Below are 15,255 nucleotides of genomic sequence, written 5' to 3'. Positions count from 1 at the left end.
TTGCTGACATTCAGCACATGCACTCAGAGACTCTTCAGAGGTGAAGAGCAGTATCAGGGTGCCTTCATTGCCTCTGGTCAGGAAAAGTGCACTTCTTTTTCATCCTGTCTATCTCTCTCCTTCCAGCTGCTTTTGTGACCCACTCGATTCCCTTTTCCACCTGAGACATGTTTACTCTTCTGCAGTGTCTCATTATTCCTACATTGAGACTCTGTCAATTGGCATTGGAGATTGTTTTCACTTTCCTACAATCTAATTTGCATCTAATTATCGCTAGACTCATACGTAACATGATAAAACATAAACATTGTCTATACATGAGTGCGTTGCTATGGATTACAGATTTTTTGAACAGCCCTGACTGAATTTATGTCATGTTCATCTTCCCAGACACATGGTCCTGTTGTTGAGGCTGATCAGCCTGCTCCACTCTCAGACACAGCCGCCACTTCTGTTTCCATCAACACGTCCAGACAGAGAAGTCCAGTCCAATTTGGCCCAGCAGTAACGTTGTCCTCTAGCCAGCCTACCTCAACCACCACCTCCTTTTTCATCAGGTAAGAGCAAAGTACTGTATTAACTGGGACATTTATTAAACAGAAAATTAATCTATTTAATACTGTTGCATCAGGTCTGTGTGTGAGTGTGCAGAACGGCTTTGCAATGCTGTCCATGTATGTGTGGACGTGAAAGAAGGAATATATCATAAGCATTGAGAAAAGATTTGTAATGCCCAACACGCCAAACTGTCATAGCATGGGCAGTGTGATTAACTGGCTTTTCTGTGGGTGGAGAGAGATGGTAGAGCTGCAACAATGTGCAGTGCCACCTGCAAAAGTACTTCCAGGTCATGCAGAAAACAGAGAGAGAGAAGACCTCAGAATGGGACAGGGTTAATTTTTGCAGCCTGTTCTATAAGCACATCCGTGTTTTCTTTGGACATAATCTCAAACAAGCGGATAGGCAGGGAGGCCTTGCTTCGTCACTAAGAGAGAAGCCTGGGAGGGAAAATAGGCTTGTTTTTTTCCCCTTTATTCACATGTTCAAGGGAGAAGAGTGGAGGAATGGGAAAGGATGATGTCTGCAACCTTTCATTACATTACAAATATTAGCTTTTGCCAAGAATTTCTGATGTTTTTCTTGGCAGTGCACTTACTTATTACCTTAATAACCCCAAGCAGTCATCAAATGAAAGTCTAGGAAACAAAGAGCCTCAAAGACAATGCCTATGTTACCGTTAACCATAACAGCCCTTTTTTGTACAGTATGAAGAACGGATACAGGCCTATATTAATGATGATTGCTTATTTTAAAAATTCTGCACCCTTAGGCGTTCTTTAGATTGCCCCAATACATCAGAGGGTTTAATGTTCTGGTTTAACTTTTATGAAGAACACCTTTAGAAAGCTAGAACCATTAACCGTCCAAGGAATCTTTATGGAACCATGTATTCTTTGTTGGAGTACTCACAGGAATTTAAATTAGATGCTCACAGGAAGCTGTTAAATAAAAGCTGATACACCCAGGGATTTTGTAAAATACAGTAAACAGAAATAGAAATAATCATTGGATTTTATCCAATAAAAATAAAAACAAAACAGAGAATGTTAGTGGACGATAGTGAGAAAGTCCAGCTCATCTTCATTCACCTAGTGTGTGCCAGCTTCTTGGACACTTGTAAAACATGCAGCAGGCTTGCTGTATCAGTGGCACTCTCTTGTCAATGAAATGTTAATTAGAGTGCAATTAGAGAGACGGCGAGGAGAGAAAGAAGTCAGCTTGTTTGCTCTTATCATCTCTTTTTTGCTACTCTGCTCCTGTCAGTTTTTCTCAGCAGGAACTATTTGTGTGCCATTCATTAGTGACTCAGCATGCATATCTAATTTTGATTGCTTATGTTTTAGTCTCAGCTTGTTGAATTTAATATGAAGCCTACAGATAGAGAGTGCACATGTTCAGAATTTCTTATATTGGGAACCTGAGTGTACTTTCTGCTTTTTTTTTAAATTATTTTCCCTTGTATGTAGCTTCTTTCACAGGATTAAGCTTTAATTTGTGTTGTGTGTTAAAGTGGTAGCTCATCTGCTCATCTGCTCATCACTCATCTGCTGTAATGATGGTGGGCTTCTCAATGTTCTTAGATTAATGCTCCTAAATGTTCGTAGTTAGACAAAAACATTAGGGAATTTTACTGTTAATTTTCCTAAAGCTAAAGAAGGAACTTTAATAAAGAACTGAGTTAGAACATACCAAATCATCCAGAAACCTCAACAGATTTAGTGTACTGAGAAGCAAATGCTCTGCAGAACTAAAATAGTAGTGGGTATCTTTACTTATTGGAGCATCTGTGGTAAGTGTCTCTATATTCTTGTTCTTCCTACTTCTAACATGTTCATTTAGCCTTGGAGATGCTTTCGACTAATTTAATATAAATGGATTAAGAAAAGAGATAAGACTGACTCTGTGAGGTATAAGGAGATATCAAAAGCCAGAGCAGAGTGATAGATGGCTTTTCAAGCTTTCAGTATCACAAAATGCTCCTGTTTGACAAAGCATATTATTAGTATATTGACATTCTCTACAGCTGCCATAATGAAAACAGACAGATGTGTAAGACATGCTCTAGATTCATGCAGTGCTCAGTTACAGTGCAGGCCTCTGAGCAGGGGGCTCACAGTCGATGTGAACCAGCCTGGAATTGATTGATAGAATATAATGCCGTTCAGGATCGGCCCATGCTCCATTGGTTTTTAAATGGATGAGAAGGAGAGAGCGCTAGACTGGGAGAACAAAGGCACTGTCAGTTCGGCCGTGGAAAGGAGAGAGCAAAGGATGGACAGTTGGAGAATACAGTGTTGAGTAATGTTTTTTTTATTTTCCGTGAACATGCATGCATATGAAAGGGGCTGAAAAGTTTAAGTGCAGGCTATGCACTAACTTTGAGAAGTGGTAACTTAAAACTGAAAGCATGTGCATTCTTTGAGAGAGTGTGTATCTAGTAGGGATGTTACTAAATACAAATACATTATCAGATTGAACAGATAGCATGTTCTAAAGGGAAACAAATACACATATGTATAAGAGGCATACTGTTTATTTGGGTTTTATCCCCAGAAAGTTTGGTTCAAATGGCATCTAGTTGAGAATAGAGGTGTGTACTGGTAACAAAAAAAGTCCCATGATTGGGAGGTTTTTACTTTCATGAGAGTGTGAGGTCAAAAAAATACAACACAACTTGCTTTTCTGGGTCATGGTGGTTTAAATTAATAATAGTTAATAGTTTGTTTATGCTGTGGAAAAATAGAACAAACTATATGTGTAAGAATATATTGTGTGCAGGAATAAACAAAAACCAATAACTATAAAAGCTGGACTAAAAACACACCTCTAGTTGCAGATAACTAGCTGAGATCAGTTATGAACTAGAGTAATGAGGAGAGTAGAAAAGTGAAAATTTATCTCTGGATTTTTTCCCAGTGTTTTTTTTTATAGTTCCTGAGGCATATTGGTAGTATTAATATTTATATAAAACAACAGCAGCAAAATTCACTTCAGGTTTAGGCCATGAACAGCTCAATCCAAATCCACATTCTGATACTTATACAGATATTTGGAACACTTAACAGGTGCAGATACTAGCATTAACATTGCTTAACACCCCTACTTTCCATGCCGTAATGTTAGTTTGTGTGCACATGCATACGAGCAGCTATTTGGATGCAGAAAACACAAGGAACTGTACATGCTTTGGCCAGCTGCTTGTCCAGGTGAGCCTAGGTGGTAATGACTATGATTGGAGTAGGAATTCCACCGTAATTACCCCATAACAATCCAGACTGGTCCCAGACACTGCTTGGCCTTTGTGGATGACAGAATGCTTTGTGGCCTAGGCCCTAGGGAGTAACCATAGTAACAAAGGGTTTCTGGCAAGTACGTACAAAGGTAAGTTGATGGCATGTGTCGAACGAACATGACTGTTATGTAGGAAAGAAACACAAGGTAGAGATTTGTTCCAAATCAGCAATGCAGACCTGTTGCTTTAGAAAAAGCAACACCACACTTAAACCAACATAGTGTGTTTGATTAAAGAAAGCACCTTTGGTACAATGTGATCACGCACAGTCATACAGATTTTTGCATTTGTCTAATTAAACATTTTTTACGCATGAGACATGTTAAAGAGGTTAATGATAAATGAGGCTTGCTTGAGTTTTCCTCAGCAGATATTTAACAATTACTTAATGATTATGATCTACCATCCTAAATTAGTCTGGTTACCCATGGATAACTAGTATTGCCCGTAATTTGCAAATGTCCCTGGGGTGGCCTATTTAAAATCAATTAGGTACAAGAATGCATCTCTTTAATCACATTGTTAAGCTGATTTGCTTCCTATTGCTGCTTCAGAATGTCACAGATAATGGCATGGATAATGCTGCTAGGAACTGTAAACAGTAGGATACCATCCTCTCTCACATTCATGCTGCCTGTGTTTATGCTAATGGGTGGTCGTGGCCTTCTCCTGGCTAAAATGGGGGCGGGATGGAAAGAGAGTGATGGGGGATGGTTTGGGAGAAGTGGAGAAACAAGCTTTAGACTGGAAGAGAGAGTTCAGAGTTCACTCTCACTTAGCTCACATGCCCGCACACACTCGAACAGAAGTCGGTTAAGCTGATAACATCGGCACTGTGTGTCAGAGAAGAGGATTGAGAGAGAGGAGTAATGTCATTATGAGAGGCAGAATGTTGGAAAGCAAAGATGGAGAGAAAAAAGTATAGAACACAGGTGAAGAGAGTGTAGAGAGGAAGATTGTATGAAATGGTCCATGTTTTTGGCAGATTTTTAAATCATTGCACTAATTCCCATCAGGCACAAATTGGCAAAACAGATTAACGTTGAGTGGCGTCTGCTCTGGAGCAGAGCTGGAGTCTGGTGTACAGCTGCACCTCGTGGATCGAGAGAAACAGCAGTGGACTGACAGCATGGGTGATGTCCAGGGCTGAGGACACATACACACACACACATACACACACACAGCATCTGGGTGCTCTAACTCTGGGGAAGGCACACATGCAGAAGTGTAGACATTGAGGACAATACACAAGCTGGCTGAGCCATGGTAGGGAAGCTAGGACTGATGCTCCAGAAAACTTCTCCCAGCTGGCGATCAGAGACTGGAGAGGACACAGGCTGGAGCACCACCACGAAACTGCAGTAAGTTATTTCACATTGCAGGTATATGTTTGTATGATTACTTACCATTTTTTCAGCTGCAAACAAATATTTTTTTGTTTAAGGTTTTGTTTGCAACATAGCCTGATAAGTCTCCGTTCTACAAAGCAATTGTGTTAATCAAAAACTGACATGGGTGTTTGTTTCATTTCTTTCTCAAATGTGTGTTCTTTTTAAAACAATGGTTTATATCCAGTAGGGTTTGAGCTGTGATAAGGACAACAGCTTGTTGTGAGTGTAGTTTTTCTGCTTTGTTGTCTTTACCTAGTGTTTACTTTGAAGCTGGAAGACCAGCTGGTGGTCCCCAGTTGTAATCAGGCTATCATCCGTGTGTGTGTGTGTGTGTGTGTTTGTGTGCGTGTTTGTGTCTGTGTGTGTGTTTTACTGTAATGGCCAAGGAGTATAAGCAGGAGCAGCAGGGGCCGAGTGGTGGGGAGGGAGGGATGCACTCTGAAAGATAAGCCCAGGTGTGAAGGGCTTGCAGTGGACTGTTTGCTGTGTAGCTTTGAGTGCTGGGGGTGGTTGGTGGAGGTGTTGATGGATCTATCACTCTGAGGCCCAGGGATGTGCTCTAGCCTGGTCCATTTCCTGTCCTTGGAGATTCTAAAGGAGAGCATTGATGTGTCCAGATGAATCACTAACCACAAGGTGCTCATCCACCCATACTTGTTGTAGCTGATTCATCATTGATACTGGTTTGCAATTGTGTAAACTCTGTGGCTACTTGTTCTGACTCCTGGTTTAGATGAAAAGTTATTTCTCTCAAAGCACGGTTTCCAACTCTTTCATTCTGCATCATTCCTTGCTACTTACAAGGAAGTTTTGATAATAGCCCTTATTATGAGCAAACAGTTCACAGTGATGTGACTGTGAAGTTTCAGGAGAATCAGTGACTCAATGCTGTTAGGATGGCAGAAGAGTTGCTGCATGGTCAGAACATGTATTCGTTTAGTTTCTCTTTAGATAGGCTTAGATAGGCATGAACATTGTCTGGAGATATAGTGAAGAAAAAAATGCTATTTCTGTACTGTGCACTGCCATGAATCATATAGTGTTTGTTTTTATTTTTGCTGTTCCTAACAATCAGTTGGATATGAAATGGCAAATAATTTCTTCCAGACACAGTATTATTGTGCTTACATTTTGCTCTCACGCTACCAAATAGACGGTTGATTAACTGGATCTTCTGAGCATGAGGGCTGATGAATTTGATTTCTTTTCAGGATGTTTTCATTGCTGTACTATGTGATTCATTACAGCAAAAATCGAATATGCTTGAAAATATTGGAGCCTCTGTAATCGTTTGCAGACCGAGAAAATCGCACCAGAACTGGGAGCACGTAGCAAGTAGTTTGCTAAAATCATGTAGTGTGTCTTCGATATAAGTGGTGGACCTGATTATAGCTTCATTGTCATAGTGGATGCCTGTCACTGGAATACTTGATGACCATCTCATGTGTAAACTGTTCTGACCTTGTGCAGCTTGGGGAAATGATATGGTTTAGTGAAGGAGGATAGACTTAGAGACCTAAATGAGATAAATTGTCACAGACTCAAGATTCCTTCTTGAATCATTTTCAATATAAGCTGGAAGAGGGATGGGGGCAAGAGAGGTCTCCGACAACCCTCAGATCGACACTGTTATACACAAAAGGTGCAGTGTCAGGAAGTCTAGCCATAGTCCCAAGAGGAAGAGGACAAGGCATTCGAAAGCCCTTCAGCCACTGAAAATCTGCTGAATCATGACTGCGCTATTACAGCAATGCCTCAGTGTTCTCCACCACACCATGAAATGGAGAGGGGAGAAACGCTGTCAAATCAATCTTTCAGGAAGTTCCCCTGTGGCCTGATGCTGGCCTCCTGCTAGGAGAGAGACAACTGTGTTTGCAGGTCTTCAGGTGCTGAGAAGTTGTTCTCGCAGATTGAACACCATTTCAATTGTATGGAAATACATCGTGTCATCTGTGTTTATCAGTCAACATCTCTACAGAAGTCTCTGGGGATCCCTAAGGCTACATTTTATCTACAAGAAATTGCCTTGTTTGCATTCATCCCTGCAGCATTCACAGAGCAAGATACGGTCAACTGAATCTCTTGTCTAGATTAATAGCTCTAGTTCCTCAAGTTGTTCGAGCTTTAAATCTCATTTTGAGATCTCATTTTAATTGACACTTAATGATAGTCAGGAGAAGACATATTGAAATTAAAATGTCTTTAAAATAAAGGGGCAATTAATCACCCCAAAGGGTTTCTGCTTGTAGGGTTTGTAGAACAACAATCAAGCTGGAAAACGATATATTTTTGTTAACTCATGGACCTGAGTAAGTAATAAAGGATTTTTGACCTATTGTCTTTCCAATTACATTGTTTTTTCTTTGAACATCACTTTTAAGCAGAGCAGTCTACGCTTCCTTTGTTATGCTGGAAGAAAGCAAAGGTGGCAGCTTCATCCTCTCTCTCTCTCTCTCTCCCTCTCTCTCTCTCCCTCCCTCCCTCCACCCTAGTGTTCTCTTGTCTGTAGTTTGATATGAATATTCAACAAAAGCCTTACTTAGTCATGCTGTACTTGATTTCCCAATTCAGTACTGCTTGTAATACTATTACAACTCAATGTTTTCTACCCCATACCTCCCACCCCCTTCATAAATGTCACTATGCGTGTACTGGTTTATATTTCCATGTTTAAAAGTAAATGGCCTATTACCTTTTCTTCCAGTCCAGTTTCCATTTCATTCATTCTTTCCTATTTGTAGTATATTTTGAGTTTATTGTGCACTTTAGTCTCATGAACTGTTATGTCTCAGTTCTCCCTGTTGCTCTTGTGTTGTGGCTGTTGTAACACCAAATTTCCCCTCGGTGGTTAATAAAGTACTCTCTACTCTACTCAAATATTGCAGGCTGAAAGAATCCTGAATTTAGACAGATGGGAATGTAGGATGTTTTTCTTAATGGCTAATCGGTATAAAGCAGGCTGGGGGGATTTCTAACTAAAATACATTAATGTTCAGTTTTCAGACAAGGAAAAAAAATAGAAAGGACACAAAGCCTCACGCACTCTTTTTCTTTAACCTAGTTCAACTCTTGGAGTATTTGGATCTATTCATGTTTTAGTGAGAGTCTAAAATATCTTAGACACTGTGGAAAAGAGTAAGTTAATGGTGTATGTGTTGTTTGTTTTCTGAATTCTGACTTTTCTACACGCAGAATGCCTTCAGCACAGTGGATTATAGGCTGTAATCAGTTCAAGAACCAGTGCACTAGAGCCTGCTAAAAATCCATTTATACTTTACTAATCCCCAGTCTCTCTGACTCTCTCTCTGTCTCTGTCTCTCTCCCCCTCTCTCAGTTTCCTTCTATCTCTAAATACCGTTTCCTGAATCAAGCTCTGAGTTGTACTTAATCTAAGATGGAGTAAATTCTTAAATCCTCAGTTTGGCGAGAAGAGCAGTGGTGATATTGATTAATGGGTTTCCCTGTCCACTGCTGTATTATAATGTGATCCTTATAGTTCTTGCAACTGATTTAAAAGGTGGTTAATTATCCTCAGTGCTTTGAACCATGCCTTTGAAAAATTGACGTCACCCTGTGTTGGACAACATCCATCTTACTGCCAATGACAGTGTGATTTTTGCATAATAAGTACTATTGACAGCTTCATTGCTCTTGGGATGGTGCACTAAAAGGAAAATATGGATGATTCTTCCCCTCTCAGCTTTGGTTTATTCTTTCTGTACTATTTCTTTACATAGATCTTCATTTTCGGTCTAGATTTTTCTTTGCTCCTCTGTTGCTGATGGTTGCAGCCCAAAATGATTGATTTTGCTGCATCATTTTTCAAAAATCCTGATTTTTTTGTGCTTTTTTTGTTTTGAATTGGCACAATAGCGAGCACAAATTTTGTTTTTTATTTAAACTACTACTAGTGAAGACACATTTAGAATTACATTCTGTAATATCTAGTCATGTTTGACACTGAACTGACTGAATGTTGGTTCAACAATGTCACACAACGTGAGTTCTTATCAAAAAGAGAAAATTGACGGTAATTTTGAAAAAATAGCAAGTTATTATTGCCGAGTTTGCTTGATTTTGTGTCAATCTCTTCAATTGCAAAATCCTGGAGGGACTGATAGGACTTCTTTGTCCTGTCCACACCACCCCATTCTTCACCTCAAGTGTGTCCTTTCTGCTCCACCTTTCTCTCCACAGCCCTGCCATTCCATCATTTACTTTGATTAATCACACACAAATGTTCCCAGCAGTCACTGGGGCTGAATGTTGTGATAGCCCTGAGAGTAAAAGAGTGCAAACAAATAAGCACAAGGTGTCCTCCATGGCAGACAGTGATTAATGAGGTTGAGATGAGGGTAGAAACCAGGAGTGCTTTTGTTTTCTTTCCTTTCTTAACACACTTGCCTTATTCTATCATCATCCTGTGCTATTTTTTGTATGTCCTATACATGATGTTTAAACTTTGATGGAAAACTGACCAGATGGAGTGAAAGACTCTTGTCGAAGCAGCAGTGTTTTGAATTGTGCGTGTCTTGCATTGAATTGTACAACTCTTTCGTGCCAACAGCCACACGTGTTTGTGCTGCAACCAAATTCCCCATTGTCACTAATCTGTGAGCGAAACCTGATGCTGAGGGCTCATTAGCTGCCATGCTGTTTGCAGCCGTGCACTGGAACAAGAAGGAGGAGAGATGAAAGTAGACGATAATCTCCATAAACAGGGAGGCAGAAAGGGTCGACTGGAGACTGAGCAAAGTCTTAACGATCTGTCGGATTTTCATATGTTAGCATGCTCTTTTAAACACGCTCCTATATGAAACACATTATGATCTCTATGGTGCTCATAAATAACAAGATGATCACAACACACTAGTATCTTCATTCCATGGCTTTTCTTGACTTCCGGCTTAGAGGACTCAACTCATTAAATAACAAAAACAGCCCAACTATGTTTTATGGCTAGTTCCCTGTCCTCCCCACTGTGTGTAAACCACAAGCTGCAGAGCCAGGATTAGCTGCACATCCTGTGTGCTTGGGGATGCCATTGAGAGGGCAATTTAGGAAACTACAAACAGAAGAGAATACTCAGCCCCCCACTATTCCTACCTACTTCCTCTGTGGTACTTAAGACAGAGTCGTCTACTCTTGACTTGGCCTCTGGCTTTGTTGGGAGATATGAGGCTAGACGTTGTGGTGCTGTTTGGGTGTTGGGTGAAAATGCTCTTTGGGTTTTAGTGTTTTATTAGTGACATAACTAGCACAGGAAGAAGGAGGTTTAAAGTTTGGCACCTACTTGTGGGTAGTGCATGCTTTCCTTAGGACAGACCTCATTTAACAAAAAAGGTCATGTTTAGGTTTGTCAGGGAAAATAGTTTTGGCTTTGTTTAGTCTAGTGTGTGCTTCTTGTAATGGCAGTATGACACGTTGGTATACTTCTTAGCTTATTTATGAAATGGGCCTCTTGCCATAAATTGGGTTTAAGAGCAAGACCACAAAGCTATGTAAACACTTAACACAGCTTTTTTGCCTTTAGCTTATTTTAATCTCTGTGGTTTCTTTCTTTTTTCTTTTTTTTATTTAATAGTGTAAGTGCATTTTATTCTTTTTTTAAGTATATGTAGTTACTGAATACAAACAATAAGGTATAAGGGATAAAATAAGGGACTACTTTTACCCCTTCCAATACACACACACACACACAGAGGTTGACAGAAGCTAAAAGTGCATTTAAAAATGCACTAAGGACTTGGGGATTTTCTCTCCCTGTTTCCTTTTAATTAGAATGTTTTCCATTTAGACTCAAATTGCTTCATTTATTTTGAGATGGCTAGGGATTCTTGGCCCAGACATGCTGGTGGAATAAAGCCTGGGCTCAGCACTACCCAAGCCATCATTTTTCACTGTTGCACTCTTAGGTTCAAAATGATTTACCTTCACTCTTGACAGCCGCTGATTGGCTCTCAGCCAAAACTCAGAGCTTAGAGAGGAATAGACTGATCACACAAATGCTCCATCAAGGCAAGGCTTAGCCAGTCGTCCTTCATTCTTCACTCTTTTTGCCTTATCTCATCATCCAAATTTAGCTCTTGTTTTATTCCCACTTCTTACCATTTCTAGCTGATTATTCACATTTTTCCCCATATTGTCCTTATCTTTGTTAACACAGAGCACAAGTTCCCAGCCCTGATCATGGAGTACTCCCAGTGCTGCACATTTGAGTGTTTTTTCTGCTCCCAACACACCTGATTCACCTAATCAACTAATTTACATCCTTTTATATGAGGAAGTAGGAGTGTTAAAGCAAGGAAAACACTAAAATGTGCAGGATAAGGGTTGGGAACCTGACACACAAGGTTATCAAACCTCTTCTAGACAGTCTACTTTTTTGTGTTCTAGTTCCTAACACAACTGAAAGAGGAAGTCAGCATTATACTTTGTATGGCTCAAGTAATAGAAGAAATTTGAGGACCTTTTTTCAGCTTGCTTTGTCCCTTTTCTAACCCCCCCCCCCATCCACGTCTCTCTCTCTCCTATACACATTGTACGTTTCCTGAAAATGATTTTTGTTTTGATTTTGAACTTTCTGTTCAGGTTTCTTTTCTTCCACCAAAACGTGGACTTCACTGTTGGGCCGAAGGTGATGTGTATTTTATTTTCATTATACAGCGCCTTTTGGATTTATTGGCACCCTGCATATCAATGTGCAAATCTGATTGCATTATCCAGAATATTTCAAACTTAGCCACAAACAACTTTGTACTGTATTTGTCCTAACATGTTTTCCTGGTGTATAAGTACGAGTTTGTGTACATAAAAAAAAACCCTTTGTTATCTAGTTTCAGAACAGAAGAGACACATGGTGGATGATCTGCAAGATTTAGTTAATGGATTAAAAAAATACATAGGCAGTTTAAGTTAATATTAACCAAAATTTCCCATCTAATATTGGACCCATAAACACACTGTCTCAAAAATCATTTTACTACGTAGCTGGATGTTTCAGCAGAAAGCCTGCTTGCCTCTGCCGGGAGGGTTAGACAAGGGGCTTGAATGAGCCAAACATTACTATTATCAACACAGAAATGGTTAAGGAAACACAAAATCTGTGATGTGAAATGGCCATATCAGTCTCCAGACATGAGCCCTACTAAACCCTGTGGTCTGAACTAAAGATGGATTTTCACCTGCACAGACCTATACACTGGTTTATCACTCGGAAATATTAACTATACAATGTCGACAAGATGCCTGTGTATGCAACTCCCATGATCCTCAGCCTATAACCTCATCACATGACCTCCAGTCATAATTACTTGATTACTAATAGAACTGACCTGTTTGCTTCCTTTAACTAACCCAGACTTTAGTGTTATTGCACTAGGTTTTGCTCTAGCATGGTGACTGGAATGAGTTTAAGCCTGATTACTCAGCCTGTTTGATTTTTGCTCATTTTTGTGGAGGGTGCCAATAATTCTGGAGGGCATGTTATATTGTGTCTAGACCAAGGAATCTCAGGGCGTATAAGCATATCAGTAAAGGATATGCTCAACAATCTGGTTCCGCGGAATTAAATATCTATACAGTTCTTTGGTAACATAATCCGCTGTGTGTAAGCTCTAATTTGTGTTTAGGTTTTAGACCTTTTTATACTTTGTTTGCAGTTGGAATGAATCAAATGAGTGCAGCGTGTTCTATCCAAAAACGGGACAGTGGGTCTCTTTTTGTGCTCATATTTCACTCTCCATTTCTAACCACTTTATAAATCTCTAAAATGATGATATCTTCCAGTTTAGACAGTGGAAAACCAGTGTAATGCATTATTTTATTTAGTATAGTGGAGTCAGTACCCAATATATAATCCCATGGATTGTTCTGGAGTCCAGAGGTTAGACTTTTGATGAAAAGTATTTTCTCGTAATCCTTTAAACATTTTGAGCGTCAGCCAGGTTGTAAACGCAGGACAGCAGAATGTTTTTAATAGCTAGCTGTGGTAAACAGAATTTGACAGTGCACTGATTATTCATCCATCACATCATATTGAATATTTTACCTGCAGTACAGGTGGTCAGTTAAATGAAATGTGTTGTGCTACAGTATTCCTAAATGCTTTTGAATGAAGTATGTTTGTGAATGATTATTATAATACAAAAATCGCTAGATACAGAGTCCTCGGTTTTGTAGTTCTTGGCTGAAAATGGATGTAATGGATATAGATGAGTGGATGCAGCTGAGGCAGACACTAAGCTCTGCACCTGACAGATTCCTCGAAGCTGAAGCCAAATTTCACTCAGACCGTATGAGAGAAAGAGCTCATAACTCCATATGTGACTATTAATGCAAAAAGAGCTGAAACTGAGATGATGTTAGGAGGAGCAATCGCTGATGAGACAAAAAGAAGATAAAAAAAAAAACATAAAAAGGATAAGAAGATATGTGTTCAAAGTGAGTAACGAGGGCAGCGTATCTGAAGTGCTTTAGCAGGAACGTGGGGTGCCAAAAGCTATGTTGTGCAGGAGTCATGTGGAGAGTGACAGCCAAAACCATATGCAGTCTGACTGATGTCATATGTCGCTCTCGCAATTTGCCCACACTCAGTAGGAGTATGTAACAGCAGATCCATGGCACCTTCACAGTCTGCATTACACTCTCCTCCGGTTTGTCACTTCAGTTCATGGGAAGGAAATACACCACTTTCTCTTCCAGAAACAGAATAGCCATGTGCTCAGATGTTATTTAAGGATCCTTTGTTTACTCCACTAATATCCCATGATGATATAGATACAGTTGCATGACTGAGCATGCTTTAGGGTAAAGCTAAACTTATTCACAGGCTTTGTGTAATGGGTTTCTGTATACTCAGACAAATCTCAAACATGGTGGATTGAGAGAGGGAACACTCAAACATTTATTACGCACAATTAGTAGTTTATTACTTTGGACTTAACCACTTAAATGAAGCTGAATCCTTTTTTGTGGGATGCCTGAGCGTTGTCTAGCTGCCTCTTAACCCTGTTTCTGAATCTTAGTTGAATCCATATAGCTGGGCACAGCAGAACATGACATCATCCTTTAGTGCCCATTGTATGAAGTAATCCTTTTTTAAACAGTGTCTTTGTCACTATCTTACCTAAAGTGCTCACATGGCAAGCTTTCTGTAATGAAGGACAATAGAACAAAAGACTGTTACTGCACAAATATCTCACGTCTCTCAGAATGTTGCCTTCTAAATAACTGTAAAATTAAGTAATTGTTTAGATTGGGAGACCCTGGATGGGGGTTTATTGGTACTGTCTTAATAACATTATTTGATTTTCCTCCCCATTAACTGCAACAGAACTGCCCTGTGCTACTTGCTCTGGCTGATATCATCCGGCTTGCACAGACCAAAGCCAAATCTCTACAAGCCCTGGGTCATGCTCCCCTATTCAGCATCAACATTGTAGGGCCACAGAGCAATAGTGAGCATTAGTGGGCCCAGGATAAAGTTTATTTTAAAAAATAGCTGGTATGTAAATAAAGAAAGGATGTTGTAAGTTGATGATATTTTCCAGATGTTTTCTGTATGTATAAGCTGTAGGATGGTGAGGGGAAAGAAGGAAGCTGGTTTTGGATTACACAGACAGTTAAGTGGAACAGGGCTGGGTACATGTGGTCTTGTGGGGGTAATGTATTCTCGTATCAGTTTGGGTGATCTGATTTTTGCCTGAATGATAAGAGCTCTGTTATAGATATCCAGTCAGCCAAATAAAAAAACAAAACAAAACAACTTCATACTGAAAAGCAAAATGTCAAGGAGAGTAAACAGGACCTAGGTTGCAATTAGCCACAGGACCTTTTTGACCCACACATGCACACAAACAGACACGAGAGTGAGGGCGCCTCCCAAACAAGCTAATGGGTCTATAGGCTAATGACTCCCTTGAACAGATGAATTCCTCTTGCAAATTTGACAAAAGCTGAAAGCCAGAAAGGGAGTCTGGCAAGAATATAGATGACAATCCAAATGGTTTG

The 15,255-nt window shown here is 39.8% G+C and overlaps 1 protein-coding gene across 2 annotated transcripts in view; it reads left to right on the top strand.

Moving 5' to 3' along the window:
* The window catches only part of kif26ab (kinesin family member 26Ab), a 68,091-nt gene that overhangs the window by 31,910 nt on the left and 20,926 nt on the right, over nucleotides 1-15,255 (top strand). For both annotated transcript variants that reach the window (XM_058399183.1, XM_058399185.1), the window contains one exon: nucleotides 391-557. In XM_058399183.1, the coding sequence (XP_058255166.1) occupies nucleotides 391-557 (167 nt within the window). The remainder of the gene's footprint in view (nucleotides 1-390; nucleotides 558-15,255) is intronic.

The sequence above is a fragment of the Hemibagrus wyckioides genome, linkage group LG09, assembly GCF_019097595.1.
Source record: "Hemibagrus wyckioides isolate EC202008001 linkage group LG09, SWU_Hwy_1.0, whole genome shotgun sequence".
NCBI lineage: Eukaryota > Metazoa > Chordata > Actinopteri > Siluriformes > Bagridae > Hemibagrus > Hemibagrus wyckioides.
This window is presented reverse-complemented; position numbering and strand designations above follow the sequence as displayed.